The sequence below is a fragment of the Salmo trutta genome, chromosome 17 (assembly GCF_901001165.1).
Source record: "Salmo trutta chromosome 17, fSalTru1.1, whole genome shotgun sequence".
In the NCBI taxonomy this organism is placed as follows: Eukaryota; Metazoa; Chordata; class Actinopteri; order Salmoniformes; family Salmonidae; genus Salmo; species Salmo trutta.
The window spans coordinates 39,740,593-39,756,253 of NC_042973.1; the positions used below are offsets into that span (position 1 = coordinate 39,740,593).

The following is a 15,661-nucleotide window of genomic DNA, read 5'->3' on the forward strand; positions in this document are numbered from 1 at the left end:
TTCTGCATAAATATGACATAACATTTTTATCTGATCTTCATCTAAGCCACAACAATATACAAACACAGTATGCTTAAACTAATAACAGCCAAATTATTGTATTTTTCTTGTCTATATTGAATACATAATTTAAACATTCCCAGTGTAGGTTGGAAAAAGTATGTGAACCCCTAGGATAATGACTTCTCCAAAAGCTAATTGGAGTCAGGAGTCCAATCAATGAGACGAGACTGGAGATTTTGGTTAGAGCTGCCCTGCAAATTTTAGTTTGCTATTCACAAGAAGCATTGCCTGAGAAGAACCATGCCTCGAACAAAAGAGATCTCAGAAGACCTAAGATTAAGAATTGTTGCTATAAATAAAGCTGGAAATGGTTACAAAAGTATCTCTAAAAGTCAGTCCACAGTAACACAAATTGTCAATAAATGGCTACATTTCAGCACTGTTGCTACTCTCCACAGAGTGAAGGAAAAGCAGCCAACAAGTGCTCAGCATATGTGGGAACTCCTTCAAGACCTTTGGAAAAGCATTCCAGATGAAGCTGGCTGAGAGAATGCCAAGAGTGTGCAAACCTGTCAAGGCAAAGGGTGGCTACTTTGAAGAAACTCAAATATAAGATACATTTATTTGTTTAACACTTTTTTGCTTACTACATGATTCCATCTGTGTTATTTCATAGTTTTGATATTTTCACTATTATTCTACAATGTAGAAAATAGTAAACAAACAAAAACCTGTGAATAAGTAGGTGTATCCAAACTTTTAACTGGTAGCAATATATATATATATATCTGGTACAGCGCTGTGTAAGAGTCGCCTCTTCACTGTTGACTCTCTATTTGCAGGAGTGGCCGTCCTGCAAATATAAATATGTGTATATATATATATATATATATATATATATATATATATATATATATATATATATATATGTGTGTGTGTATATGTGTGTGTGTGTGTGTGTGTGTGTGTGTGTGTGTGTGTGTGTGTGTGTATATATATATATATATATATCTCAGACTGGCCAATAAAAATAAAAGATTAAGATGGGCAAAAGAACACAGACACTGGACAGAGGAACTCTGCCTAGAAGGCCAGCATCCCGGAGCCGCCTCTTCACTGTTGACTCTCTATTTGCAGGAGTGGCCGTCCTGCAAATATATATAGATATGGGTTTTTCTTTGCAACTCTGCCTAGAAAGCCAGCAACCCGGAGTCGCCTCTTCACTGTTGACATTGAGACTGGTGTTTTGCGGGTGCTATTTAATGAAGCTGCCGGTTGAGGACATGTGAGGTGTCTGTTTCTCAAACTAGACACTCTAATGTACTTGTCCTCTTGCTCAGTTGTGCACCGGGGCCTCCCACTCCTCGTTCTATTCTGGTTAGAGACAGTTTGCGCTGTTCTGTGAAGGGAGTAGTACACAGTGCTGTACCAGATCTTCAGTTTCTTGGCAATATCTCGCATGGAATAGCATTCATTTCTTTGAACAAGAATAGACTGACGAGTTTCAGAAGAAAGGTCTTTGTTTCTGCACATTTTGAGCCTGTAATCGAAGCCACCAATGCTGATGCTACAGATATTCAACTAGTCTAAAGAAGGCCAGTTTTATTGCTTCTTTAAAATCAGCACAACAGTTTTCAGCTATGCTAACATAATTGCAAAATGGTTTTGATATTAACAATTAGCCTTTTAAAATTATAAACTTGGATTCGCTAACACAACGTGCAAATGGAACACAGGAGTGATGGTTGCTGGTAATGGGCCTCTGTACGCCTATGTAGATATTCCATTAAAAAAAATCTGCCGTTTCTAGCTACAATTGTCATTTACAACATTAACAATGTCTACACTGTATTTCTGATCAATTTCATATTATTTTAATGGACAAAAAAATTGCTTTTCTTTCAAAAACAAGGAAATTTCTAAGTGACCCCAAACTTTTGAACGGTAGTGTGTGTGTGTATATTATATATATATATATATATATATATATATATATATATATATATATATATATATATATATATATACATACACACGCGCACACACACACCTACACACACACACACACAGTTGAAGTCAAAAGTTTACATACCAACCTAAGTGTGTCATTAAAACTCATTTTTCAACCACTCCACAAATTTCTTCTTAACAAACTACCGTTTTCGCAAGTCGGTTAGGACATCTACTTTGTGCATGACAAGTAATTAACAAATTATTTCACTTAAAATTAAATGTATCACAATTCCAGTGGGTCAGAAGTTTACATACACTAAGTTGACTGTGCCTTTAAACAGCTTGGAAAATTCCAGAAAATTATGTCATGGCTATAGAAGCTTCTGATAGGCTAATTGACATAATATGAGTCAAATGGAGGTATACCTGTGGATGTATTTCAAGGCCTACCTTCAAACTCAGTGCCTCTTTGCTTGACATCATGGGAAAATCAAAAGAAATCAGCCCAAAAAATTGTAGACCTCCACAAGTCTGGTTCATCCTTGGGAGAAATTTCCAAATGCCTGAAGGTACCACGTTCATCTGTACAAACAATAGTACGCAAGTATAAACACCATGGAACCACGCAGCCGTCATACCGCTCAGGAAGGAGATGCGTTCTGTCTCCTAGAGATGAACGTACTTTGGTGCGAAAAGTGCAAATCAATCCCAGAACAACAGTAAAGGACCTTGTGAAGATGCTGGAGGAAACAGGTACAAAAGTATCTATATCCACAGTAAAACCAGTTCTATATCGACATAACCTGAAAGGCCACTCAGCAAGAAAGAAGCCACTGCTCCAAAACCGCCATAAAAAAGTCAGACTGCAGTTTGCAACTGCACATGGGGACAAAGATTGTACTTTTTGGAGAAATGTCCTCTGGTCTGATGACACAAAAATAGAACTGTTTGGCCATAATGACCATTGTTATGTTTGGAGGAAAAAGGGGGGAGGCTTGCAAGAGACTGGTGTACTTCACAAAATAGATGGCATCATGAGAAATGAAAATGATGTGGATATATTGAAGCAACATCTCAAGACATCAGTCAGGAAAAAGCTTGGTCGCAAATTTTTACTAGGATTAAATGTCAGGAATTGTGAAAAACTGAGTTTAAATGTATTTGGCAAAGGTGTATGTAAACTTCCGACAACTGTAATACACACACACACACACACGTGACAGTGTGTGTATGGTTTTATGTATGCACGTCCAAGAGTGTATACACAGTCTCTGTTAGTTACCAGTTCAGTGTGGAGCCGGTCCTTGTCTTGCCTCTCTCTCTGCAGCTCCTGGCTCAGGTTCGCCAGCCTCTGGTCTGCAGCCTCCCTCAGGCTCTTCTCCTCATCATAACGAGACTTGACATCTATCAGGGTCACCAACACAAGTTAAATTGAATTTCCCTTTAGAAATCAATAAAGTATCGATCTGTCTATTTATCTTCTATCCTAACCCTTACCTCAGCGACCTGCCTACGGAACATCCATTTCCCCCCAAAAAATATACATTTACACAATGAATAGTGAAATTAAACGTAGTTCAACCAAAGCAGCTTTAGAGGAGCTAAATTAACTATACCTCAGACTCCCTACTGAACACAATACAATAGATTCACATTATGGCCCAGATATGAAGTTGGGAGAATAACATCCACTGTGGTTTCCAACAGTCAGCCAGCAACACACAGTGCTCCCAGTCACACCGACCACACTGAAGCTGGATATAAAGATGGCCGCCACACACTAACCCACAATATCTGTGGCCAGCTGGGCAGCCTTCTGCTCAAACAGGTCTTTCATCTGCTTGATGTTGAATGTCTCTGTCTCCGCCTCGTTCAGCTTAATCGCCAAGGCTGCACGGGGGAAAGGGAAAGGAATGAGCATCAATATCTGTGATTGAAATCCGCTATCAAAGTAACGAGACAATAGGAATTCAAGAACTGGGTCGTGTTCATTTGAGCACACAATAGCAAAACGTTGTGCAAGGGAAAATGAAAACAAACATTTCTTATTGGACGATTACATAAAGTACTTTTTGGTTTCTCAACGTTTTCTTCTGTTTGGGGCCTAATGAACATGATCTTAATTCACTCACCAGAATCCTCTAATCCTGTCTGGCCATCACTCTGTGGACCCTGAAAAGAGAGGAATACTGATGTCACACCATACCAGTTAAGCATTGTATCAAGCATCAGCATTCTGTAAAATGCATTTGACTGTAGTTTGACATTTTATTATCGCTTGACTGCTACCGCATCCTTATTTCATGTCAATTCCCCCAAGGCATTCTGGTACAATTCGACATGAAACATGAAAATGTATTTGAACTGAGGAGGGCTTTAATTTCTGAGCAAGTGGCCGTCTTAAGATATTATTTGATATGAGTCATCTTAGAGGAATTACTTGCTTCAGGTGTCCTTGCACTTTGTCTAGTTCCTTCTTCAACTCCGCAGAGAACCATTTCTCCTCCTGAATCACACACACATGCACGCGGTCAATAAACATAATAAATTATCTATTTCATCTCTTCACAAAAATGTATGTTCGTACCTTGAGCGAAGTCTGCAGTTCTTGCAACTCTTGCCGGAGAAGCACAAGGTCTTCACTGAAAAAAAAAGAGAGGACATTACCTGAAATGTACTTTAAAAAAGTTCTTTATTAATCTGTAATTCTATAGAACACTTTGTAATTACTCTAAGTATATAAGGATAAGACAGACTGAGGAAGAAGAAAATGTGTGGGTGTCCTGGTAAATGTTATGACTAGGGGCCATAGGAGGAAAAAGATACGAAGTATAACCCTTATGTTAAACAGTAAAGAAAGGGGTGGTTACCGGCCAGGGCCCGTGTGTGAGGGCTGGTCTCCTGAATCGTGGTACAGCTCATAGTGCTTGAATAGCTCCTCTGCTGAGTTGTGGGACTTCATGCACTGGGGACAGATGAACCCCTACAAACAGACATAGATGTTATCAGACTACAGGATACAGGAGAGGGATCATGGCCCTACAGCTTAATGTTCAGTGGTACAGTAGCCCAGGGGTTCCCCCTTTGGTAGGCAATAGTCAGACAGGTGAGTTACATGAGACAAGTGTTACCTCAGAGGTCTGGTCATTGTTGAGGTCTGCACTGGGCTGGTCTGACTCAGAGTTCTGAGAGCCTCCTTTCCCAGGAGTCTGTAGGAGGGAGAAAACATTGTCAAATGAAAGCGAGTCACAGACGGGGGCATCTTGTTAGGCCATCCATTTGCTGAAATCTACCAAAACAAGTAGCGTTGGCATGTTATGGGTATTGAAGAACAGCTCTGGTATGTTATTTTCTTCCACAGTTGCACTAGCTTAAACTAAATAGCTTAGACAAGGGCTGGCACAATTACCATAAAACCATGTAACCGAAGGTTATTGATGAAGACCATCATAAAAATAAAATAACCATTTAAATACAGCGAAATTCAGTCAATAAGTATTCAACCCCTTCGTTATGGCAAGCCTAAGTAAGTTCAGGAGTAAAAATGTGCTTAACAAGTCACCTAAGTTGCATGGACTCACTGTGTGCAATAGCATTTAAACCTCTGTTAAGCTAAAATCTGGATTTGTTTTAAGATGTCATTCCAAGGATCATTTAGCGATTTGATTTGGAATTGTATGACCCCTTAGGGTATCAAGAAAATATACATTTGGCATTACTGCTATTAGGCCATAGAAATGCATTGAATAACCGATTTACAACATGGAACAACAAACAGTCCCCCAAAAATTCTAAAGGTTAGATTGTTCTTTATTGTCTGATCAATATTTGAGAGATAAGAAAGATCAGGGAACATTATTTATTTACTTTTAACATGCATTTAACCCCTTATTTTAGGCACTAAACTATCTCCATATATACTTTCATTCCTGTTTTAAAACTGTTACCGGGGAAATTCAGAATAAGCTTGTGGGTGTCCAAGAGCAAAACAACTGACATGTACGTGTTCGTGAGAGACTCATAATAGTTTTTAGCCCAAACTGTTCGGACGCTCTGACAGATGTTGGCAGAAGAGGCTGTACCGACTTCAGTGGGGGTCGTAGAGCAAAACGGAAATCACCATCGTGTTCGTGCGAGTCTCATCTTTTCACAGAGGGGCCATCATAGCTCGTAGGCCAAACTGTTCGGACGCTTTCAACGTTCACTTGAATAGACCGATTTTCGTGATGTCTCACGGTCTGACAAACACCGCTCTAGCTCTGCTAGCGTGAGCTAATGTGATTAGCATGAGGTTGTAAGTAACAAGAACATTTCCCAGGACATAGACATATCTGTTATGGGCAGAAAGCTTAAATTGTTGTTAAGCTGAGTGAAAGAATAACATGCTATTGTTTGAGGAGAATGCACAGTTATGAACTTGAACATGTATTAATAAACCAATTAGGCACATTTGGGCAGTCTTGACACAAAATGTTGAACAGAAATACAATGGTTCATTGGATCAGTCCAAAACTTTGCGTGCACACTGCTGCCATCTAGTGGCCAAAATCTAAATTGCACCCAAACTGGAATAATACATTGAAATGCAAGAGAAAGGCCACAAAGATGGAACGCATGTTTTTTTCTTTGTATTATCTTTTGCCAGATCTAATGTGTTATATTCTCCTACATTAATTTCACATTTCCAAACTTCAAAGTGTTTCCTTTCAAATGGTATCAAGAATGGGCATATCCTTGCTTCAGGCCCTGAGCTACAGGCAGTTAGATTTGGGTATGTCATTTTAGGCGAACACTTTAAAAGGGGAATTTTGTTTATTATGTTAATTCGATTTTGCTAATGATGCAAGTGTGTGTTGTAGGAGAAGGGTTAACATGATTTTTATGACTCATCTTCGTACCGCACACATACAATTATCTGTAAGGTCCCCCAGTCGAGCTGTGAATTTCAAACATATTAAACCACAAAGACCAGGGAGGTTTTCCAATTCCTTGCAAAGGAGGGCACCTATTGGTAAAATAAATTTAAAAAGCAGAAGTTATGAATGACACTTTGGATGGTGTATCAATACACCCAGTCACTACAAAGTTACAGCCGTCAATCCTAACTCAGTTGCCGGAGAGCAAGGAAACCGCTCAGGGATTTCACCATGAGATCAATGGTGACTTTGAAACAGTTAATGGCTGTGATAGGAGAAAACTGAGGATGGACTGTAGTTACTCCACAATACTAACCTAATTGACAAGAGTGAAAAAGAGGAAGCCTGTACAGAATGAAAATATTCTAAAACATGCATCCAGTTTGCAACAAGGCACTAAAGTAATCGTACAATTAACTTTTTGTCCTGAATACAAAGTGTTTTGTTTGGGGCCAATCCAATACAACACATTACCGAGTACCACTCTCCATATTTTTTCAAGCATAGTGGTGTCTGCATCACCAGATGAATTCACCTTTCAGCAGGACAATAACCTAAAACAGGCTAAATCTACACTGGAGTTGCTTACCAAGACAGTAAATGTTCCTGAGTGGCCGAGTTACAGTTTTGACTATGGCAAGACCTGAAAATGGTAGTCTAGCAACAATTAACAAGCAATTTGATGGAGCTTGAAGAATTTTTTTAATAATAAATGGGCAAATGTTGCACAATCCAGGTGTGGAAAGCTCTTAAAAGACTCACAGCTGTAATCACTGTCAAAAGGTGCTTCTACAAAGTATTGACTCAGGGGTGTGAATACTTATGTAAATGAGATATATATATATATATACACACACACTTTTTGGAATTAACAGCTGACTGAAGATGGGACTGCCTGGCTTTCATGCAGATGAGTTTGTTTATGCGATAACATGGACTCTTAACGTGAAACGTTGTTGCCCCTTGCTGAAACATGCAAAGTGTTGTAGCAAACAATAAATACAATTGGCTTGGAACCTCTAACCCTGGCAATCATGGGTACAATCGCAATGGCTACCTGGTATTGTGATGCAATACTTTTCATGGTAATGTAGAATGTTAATTCAAATGATGTTAACTAATGTGGCTTTGGGGTGTGAACATTTAAACGAAATGTGGATCCTTAACACGTTAACAAAAACCCCTAACCGAAAAACGTGTTCCCCCACAATTATCACAAAACATATTTTCCGTGTTATATACTTTTTCATTAACTAGGGAACAAATTCTAATTTACAATGACGGCCTACCAAAAGGCAAAAAGGGCTCCTGCGGGGACTGGGATTAAAATAAATAAATACAATATAAATATAGGACAAAACACACATCACAACAAGAGAGACAACACTACATAAAGAGAGACCTAAGACAACAACATAGCAAGGCAGCAACACATGGTAGCAACACAAAACATGGTACAAACATTATCGGGCACAGTCAACTAACTATACTAACTAGCAGGTGTCTATAAAGGCCTGGGGAAAGTTGTGGGATTTCAATAAAACCAGAGAGGAAGAGGTGAACTTTCGGCTACTTCTGTGAATTTGCGAGGCATGCAAGACAAGACATTTAGAGCACGTAGTTATTTCTGCCTGCCCCCTCCTCTCTCTTTGCTAATGTTGTGAGTGTGTGCTCAGTCTTCGGACTGTTGCGTTTAGAATACCCTAACCGCCTATTCATTGAGGATAGGCCCTGGTTTACTGAAGTTGAGACATTGCACGTCAATAAATAGCGAGATACAGCTATTGATTGCCGATAGGCGATATTGTGAAATGCAAACTTTGCAATGTGGAATTGAGGGACAGTAATGGTAGTACAGGTGCAACGCTTAACCATCAAAGGGAGGCACCGTGAGACCCAAACTGTAGCTGGCAGCAGCGCAGATGCATTGTGAAATCACCTGGAATTTAATGGGTTTTTTTCTAACGAAAAATCGCAACAACAAAAAAAAGGCAGTTTAAAGGTTGAGAAAAAATGTAAATGTGTTATATCCCTACTGTAGCTCATTCAATGGAATGCATTTTTGCAACGTCAGTTGAGTAAGACAATAAGTCACAGCACATATTTATAGCTAAAAAGTTTCTTAAATATGCTGTCGTAACATTGGAAAATGTTACCAAGGTGACATCGTCCACTGAACCACCTTTCATCCTCAAGAGTCAGACTTAATCTGACCAACAACTCTAAACGTGTAGCTAATATAGATTGTTTGTTGTTGTTGCAAGTCTTCACTACCTAATTTTACATCAAGCTAAGGTGCTTTGTTGTGGTACAAATCCACATTTATACAATTTTAAAGGTGCATGAAAATTTGCTAGTGTGTGCTTGCTGGCTGAACTCGTCTCAAATCAAGCCACATGAAACGAAAGACAGGGATGTTAACAACGCCAGTTAAACACACACACAATGCTGAATACTCCCTTCCTCTAGCTAACATGGTGAAGTTCTAGCTAACGCACAAATGAGTTCTGTTCTGCCGTGATTAGTGCACCGAGTTCTACAGCACAGCCAACTTAAATGTTACAAAGTAGCGAGGCCAGCTGACAGATACATGCTGATTTATGAGAACAGTCCCATAACTTTGGTGCCATCAACAAGCTGTCAAACTACTGAACAAAAATATAAATTCAACGATTTTACTGAGTTCATATAAGGAAATCAGTCACACCCAGGCCCACCCATGGCGCAGCCCACAAAATGACTTTATTACAGACAGAAATACTCTTCAATTTCTTCATCCGGATGTGGAGGTCCTGGCCTGGCTACACATGGTCTGAGGTTATGAAGCCGGTTGGACGTACTGCTTAATTCTCTAAAACGACGTTGGAGGCGTCTTATGGTAGCGAAATTCCTATTATGTTCTCGGGCAACAGCTCTGGTGGACATTCCTGCAGTCAGCATGCCAATTACACGTTCCCCCCAAAACTTGAGACATCTGTGGTATTGTGTTGTGTGACAAAACTGCACATTTTTGTGGCCTTTTATTGTCCCCACCATAACATGCACCTGTGTAATGATTATGCTGTTTAATCATTTTATTGATATGCCACACTTGTCAGGATTATGTTGGCAAAGAAGAAAAGCTCACCAACAGGGATGTAAACACATTTGTGCACAAAATGAGAGAAATAAGCTTTTTGTGGGTATGGAACATTTGTGGGATATTTTATTTCACAACATGAAACATGGGACCAACACTTTACATGTTGCGTTTATATTTTTGTTCAGTATAGTTACCATATGGCCATTCAAAGAAGCTTGCACTAGGCTTCTAGCTGGAGAAGGTTTTCTCAGCTGATCGAGCATGGTTTGCCGTAGTTCTAAGTAGCTAGTGAATCATAGCTACCGAGAGCGGAGTGATTTTCAGAATTAGAAACTAGTGATGAGCAAAATCTAGATTTTTAAAAGCGGAGTTCCACATCTTACAAAACAGATCGCTTGAGGAATGAGCGTCGCGTAGTAGCGACGTTGGTTTCGCAAAAAAAAATGCTCTAACCAAGTTATGCCAAATCACGCCCCCTTTCTGAAAGGAGCGTATGCCAGCCTCACACGTCATGTTGTCAACAGAATGAGAACGGTAATTGGATAAGCCTCATCCAGGCGAGTGCTGTCTAAAGACAAGTGAAATGCCATAGAAGTCCCAAGTTATTTACAAGATGTTTTAGCTTTAAATTTGGCACATTATTGTTGGATAAAGTACAAACATTCTGGCAAGCACAGACCAGAGTAAGAAGGACCAAGATTGCTCTGTGTGTTCCGCCTACTCAAAGATGAGTGGAGATTGTGGAACAAATAATGTATATTTTAAAGGGAAATTACTTTATAACATGATATGTTGTTTATTCTCTGTTTTTCTTCCATGTGAATACCAGACTGCTGTGGTGTGGGCCTATGGGTGTCTATCAACTTCCAGCAACACCAGAAATGGGAGTCAAGCTTCTAAAAATTCACATTAAAGAGGTAAGACAGACAGTTTCATGTTAACATTGTGCCATTGATTTTTATTTTTGATTAGCCGATGTCTCAATCATAACACTAAAGATCCATTCCACTGGAATTCCTAAAATCACTGCAGTAAGTGCAACTCCAGTCAGTCAGTAAACAGTAAATGACAAACAAATAAGGGTAACATCCTAATAGTCTAAGTGGCTACGCCTCCTTGGTTTCTCAATCAGGATAGACCGTAGACTGCTAAATGTGAAGTGCTAAATGTGTACATGTATTCTAAAAAAACATTCAGTGTAGATGGCGCCATTGTACTGTACTTATTTATGCTAACAATATTTTGAGTATTACTTTGTTTAGGCCTACTTGTCAGATTTGACAATTGGCATACACCAAGATGAAACGTCAAGTACAGATGAGGCTGTGACGACCAGCAGGAGGAAAGTCAGCAAAAAAAGCGATGAGTAAATAACCACTTCAAACTCACACATTTACTTATGCTTCTTTTATGTTGATTCAAATGAAGTCCAAGGTCACATATTGTGAATGCACTATCCAGAGTAATAACTGAGTGGATGCATGTGTTTATGTATTGATACTTAACTGAGACTCAGCAATATGGCATGACACAACAAGCAGTGTGAACCAAAGATATTGCAGAGTGAGAGCAAGTTGCTGCAGTCATCAGCAATCGCACAGATACTGGCAAGCATCTGCGCTTGTGCACAAAAGTTTGCTTCACTCTCGTAGCATGATAGTTGTGTGACATGCTGACGAGCTTAAGCTCTCGTGTCCCTTCGCTCTTTGTTTGTCGCAGAAGTCACCCCACTGCTCATTGTAACGTCACATTGTGAATCTACCTTTAACTTGTAATGGCCATTGTATACTATTATCATTTATTTCCATTGTATTCAGTTGCTTACATTTATTTATTATGTCACCCAGTCATGTCTATTACCTAAGTATATTGGTGTGAATGGGAGGAGGGAGTAATTATGTGATGGTGTTTCTGCCTGACTACATTGCTGATGTTGCATTACATCAACCAATGATTGTGCGCACGTCATCGACTGCACAGTCGGGCATCAGATTGCTATATCATATGATGTGGTTAGTTGATATGTTTAACACCTACCCAGGCGTGAAATCTGGCATGCATCTGCAATGTAGTCAGGCAGGGATGCTACCACTGTGTGGCCCTTCGTTAATTTCTCGCATGCTCTCTCCACTGCCTCTTCAAATGCATTGGAGGAGAAAGGTTGAAGGGAGAAACCTCCAATCTAACCCTCTAATCCATTTTGAAAAGGTGGTGAGGAAAGAGAACGTGAGGAATCTAGGTAAGACAAGTTGACACATCTGAATCCCAATCAAACCCTAGCCCCTAAACACTTGTTAGACCTGAGAGTGTTGGATAGACGAAAGCAATATAGTGACAATTCCACCTAGCCTGTCAGAGGGCAAGATGGAGCTACTGTAGCACAGTGCATGTGAGAGTACTACTGCCTCAGAGGACCAGGCTTTTCTGGTTGCCTCTACACTGCAGACCCCTGTTCTGATGTTCACATGTGGGGCCTGTGCGTGACAACACTTTTATAGAGGTGGAATACTGTAGCGTATGAGTCTTAATACAGCCTTTTACCATAAGCCTCGCATTGCTCCAGCCAATGTATTGAGAGAGTGGGATCAGCTGAAGGGAGGCTCGATCCTATGATCCTGCGGTGCAGAGGCATATACTCTACTCCATCCACTACAAAATCTTGGTCCTTGAAGACAGTAGTACACTTATACACTGTGCTATTCTTCCACCATACAGCTTCCAATCCATACAGGTGATGTACTGCACTTGTCTAGGGAAAAAAGATTGGGATGCATCCAATTCTTGCCCGGATGGGCAGATATTACAAAATGTAATATGTTTGTGCGTAGTGGAATATGCAGAAGGACCTGCTCACAAATGACAGCAATGCTGACTGTGAGGGGTGGAGTTAAACAAAATAACAACAAAATGCATGTGGTGAAGATAATCAATGATCAGAAGTTAGTTTAACAAACATTTTCATCATTGATTAACAAACATTTTCACAGCCAACAGGCAAACACGATAGTGTTACGTTTAGGGCTGGGAATTGCCAGGGACCTCACAATATATTATCACAATACTTAAGTACTGATATATGTATTGCGATTCTCACAATTCTATATGGATTGCGATTCGATACTGTGATTTTATTGAGATTCGATGTTTCAAATATACTGCTCACCATATGTCTGCTGCAGAGGGACAAGTGAGAGCCATGTAAAAAAGTTTTGATCAGTCATGGAAATAAAAACGTTCTGAAAACAAAATGGCTCCTTATTTAAAAAGATGGAGCACAAGCTATAAAGGAAAAATAGTTGAGTTTTGGTGCAGGTACAGTCAACTAGTGCAAAAATAATATTGCGATATTGTCAAAACTATACAATATAGCACCGATATATTGGCCATCTGTGACAAATCATTTATCAAAATCAGTGTGATGTTCCACTAATATTTGTTCTATTGTTTATAAATGTTCTCTTCTTGGTCTGATTGAATAGCTATAATGTGCTGCTGCGTTTCTCCCATTGTATTTGTAGTACACATGCATCTTAATGTATTGTATACATTAGGGGTCGTGGGATGTACAATAGGCTCCATAATTGACAAAAATTATGATCCCATCCCTGTGCTTTCCAATGCTTTTGCCAAAGACAAACTAACAACAGCACAAATGTTGACATAATATACATTGAGGGAGTATCTCATAGAACTGATGTCTATCTTTGCCCAATAGTTTTTAACCCATAACCTCATGGTTTCCTAGCCAGCGTCCAACTTTACTGGGTATGTATCTTTCCTTGACAATTCCAAAGAACATAGAGGAAAGAGAGAAAAAAAAAAACGTAATGTGAAATAAATTTGAAATGCAGTATGTGATAGAATTAGCAAACAAGATCAAGCGTAACTGACAAACTTTTGTTGTGATTAACAAGTAGGCTAGAGATAAATATCTGAATATCTTCAAAGATCCTCTATGATATCACTGAAATGAATGTCCATCTGTGGTTTAGCATGAACTGACTGTTCTGCTGTCTGACCACTACAACAGAGGTCATGCAACATGAAGTGTTGGAATGGGGCTAGCTAGCTGTAGCTAACTTTTACAACATTCAGTAGCTTTGTCTCTAACTACGTTTTGTTTTGAACATGTTGGATTGGTCATCACAGATTGGTCAAAGAAAGACTGGAACATGCAAACTGTCAAGGACTAATGACACCTGGACCTGAATCCGCGATACACAATAACACATGATAATGATAGCTAGCTGGCTAGTAGGAGCACAGATAGAACAATGAGACAGATAGTTCACCAGATGTATAAATGTGAAGCATCCGGTGGGCGTTTCTATTATACCAAATATGCTGGGCAGTGGGAAAAAGACGGAGCGAGATGAATTTGTCGTCATTACGCTAATTTTATCATCGATTAAACATTTGATCTCAATACAGTTCTGTTTCCAAAACTAGAATGGGTTACGAACAGAGTGGACAACGTTTTGTAGACTTTACCATTTGCCAAAGTTTTAAAAACGTGTTGTTTAGGAGTGCATGAGCGAATAGTTATTGCACACGCGCACTTCAGTGTAGGCTTGTTCTGCCCGTTACATTAGAAAACGACAGACCACAGCCTATCTTGGGTTAGTTATAAAAATCTCTGGAGGTAATGTCTGATTTTGACATTAATTGCTTGACATTACAGCAACAAAGCTAACTATCTACCCACATAGCTAAACGAGAAGGCTAACATTCGCTATCTAGGTAGCGGTTATAGGTTAACTTAGCTAGCCTGTTAGTCTTGGCATCCTCTAGAGAACTAGGTTAACTAGAACTAACAGTAGTAACAATTTCAACGGCTAACCTGTAGCGCTAGCTAGCTGGCTGGGCATGTTGCGTAACGTTAGCTCTCGACGGTAAACTAACTACATTTTAACCATCAGCCATGGCAAGAACCAAACTATCATATTTTAGTAGCTAAGTTAGTAGTAAGCGAATTGTAACAACACGCTAACTGTTTTTATACGTGGACATTTGAGCCAGCTAGCTAAACGTTAAATAACTAGCTAGCATCAGAGCCATGTATCAATCTCGGCTGGTTGTTGTGTCGGCCTGGCTGGCTGACAACAGACAGACACAGAAGGGAAGGCCTGTGAAACAATAAAACGGACTTGGTTTCATACAAACTGCACGCCTGCCGATTTGATTCTGGAATCTTACCATTTGAAGTATCCGTCTAAGCATGGTATCGATTTGTGTTTGGCTGTCAAATGAAATGCGATCGACCTTCCAAATGAAAAGTTTACGCCGTTGTTGGTTACTCCGTACACATGACAAGCCCACTGCTTGGTACAGCAGCTGTGAGGGGGCGAGTGGGATGGGCTCTGTCTTGAAGTAAGAAGTATGTTCAAGACATTTAATTGTTTAAAAACAATGGTCACCAACCCTTTCTGATTAAAGATCACATTCGCAGTCAAAAAGCAAGCCGACATGTAGCGCTCAGATTTAAAAAAAACCCCACGTCTTTAAAAATGAAGGCCTAACAGGAACCTAATAAAAATAGTTTTGTATGAATTTCATTTGTGCAGTAGGCAGGCCTAATACATTAACACATATTGGCTATATGCCTGGCCTGCCAATATTGTTATTCTCAGACGCTATTATAGGCTGTTTCAAAACTCAAGCTTTGATAACAAAATCAGTTGGTTGTAGCACTTGCAAGGCACAGCTG

At 39.6% G+C, this 15,661-nt stretch overlaps 1 protein-coding gene across 3 annotated transcripts in view; it reads right to left on the reverse strand.

Annotated features, from left to right (window-relative positions):
- Positions 1 to 15,303, reverse strand: part of eea1 (early endosome antigen 1) — a 47,307-nt gene extending 32,004 nt beyond the window's left edge. For 2 of the 3 annotated variants that reach the window (XM_029696744.1, XM_029696743.1), the window contains exons 1-8: positions 15,151 to 15,303; positions 5,088 to 5,165; positions 4,827 to 4,939; positions 4,544 to 4,598; positions 4,397 to 4,462; positions 4,089 to 4,128; positions 3,742 to 3,846; positions 3,239 to 3,360 (exon numbers count right to left, since the gene is read on the reverse strand). In XM_029696744.1, the coding sequence (XP_029552604.1) occupies positions 3,239 to 3,360; positions 3,742 to 3,846; positions 4,089 to 4,128; positions 4,397 to 4,462; positions 4,544 to 4,598; positions 4,827 to 4,939; positions 5,088 to 5,165; positions 15,151 to 15,174 (603 nt within the window). In that variant the 5' untranslated portion in view covers positions 15,175 to 15,303. Of the gene's footprint in view, positions 1 to 3,238; positions 3,361 to 3,741; positions 3,847 to 4,088; positions 4,129 to 4,396; positions 4,463 to 4,543; positions 4,599 to 4,826; positions 4,940 to 5,087; positions 5,166 to 15,150 lie in introns of those variants that run through there. The other variant, XM_029696745.1, reaches the window with a different exon arrangement.
- Positions 15,304 to 15,661: the final 358 nt, after the last annotated feature.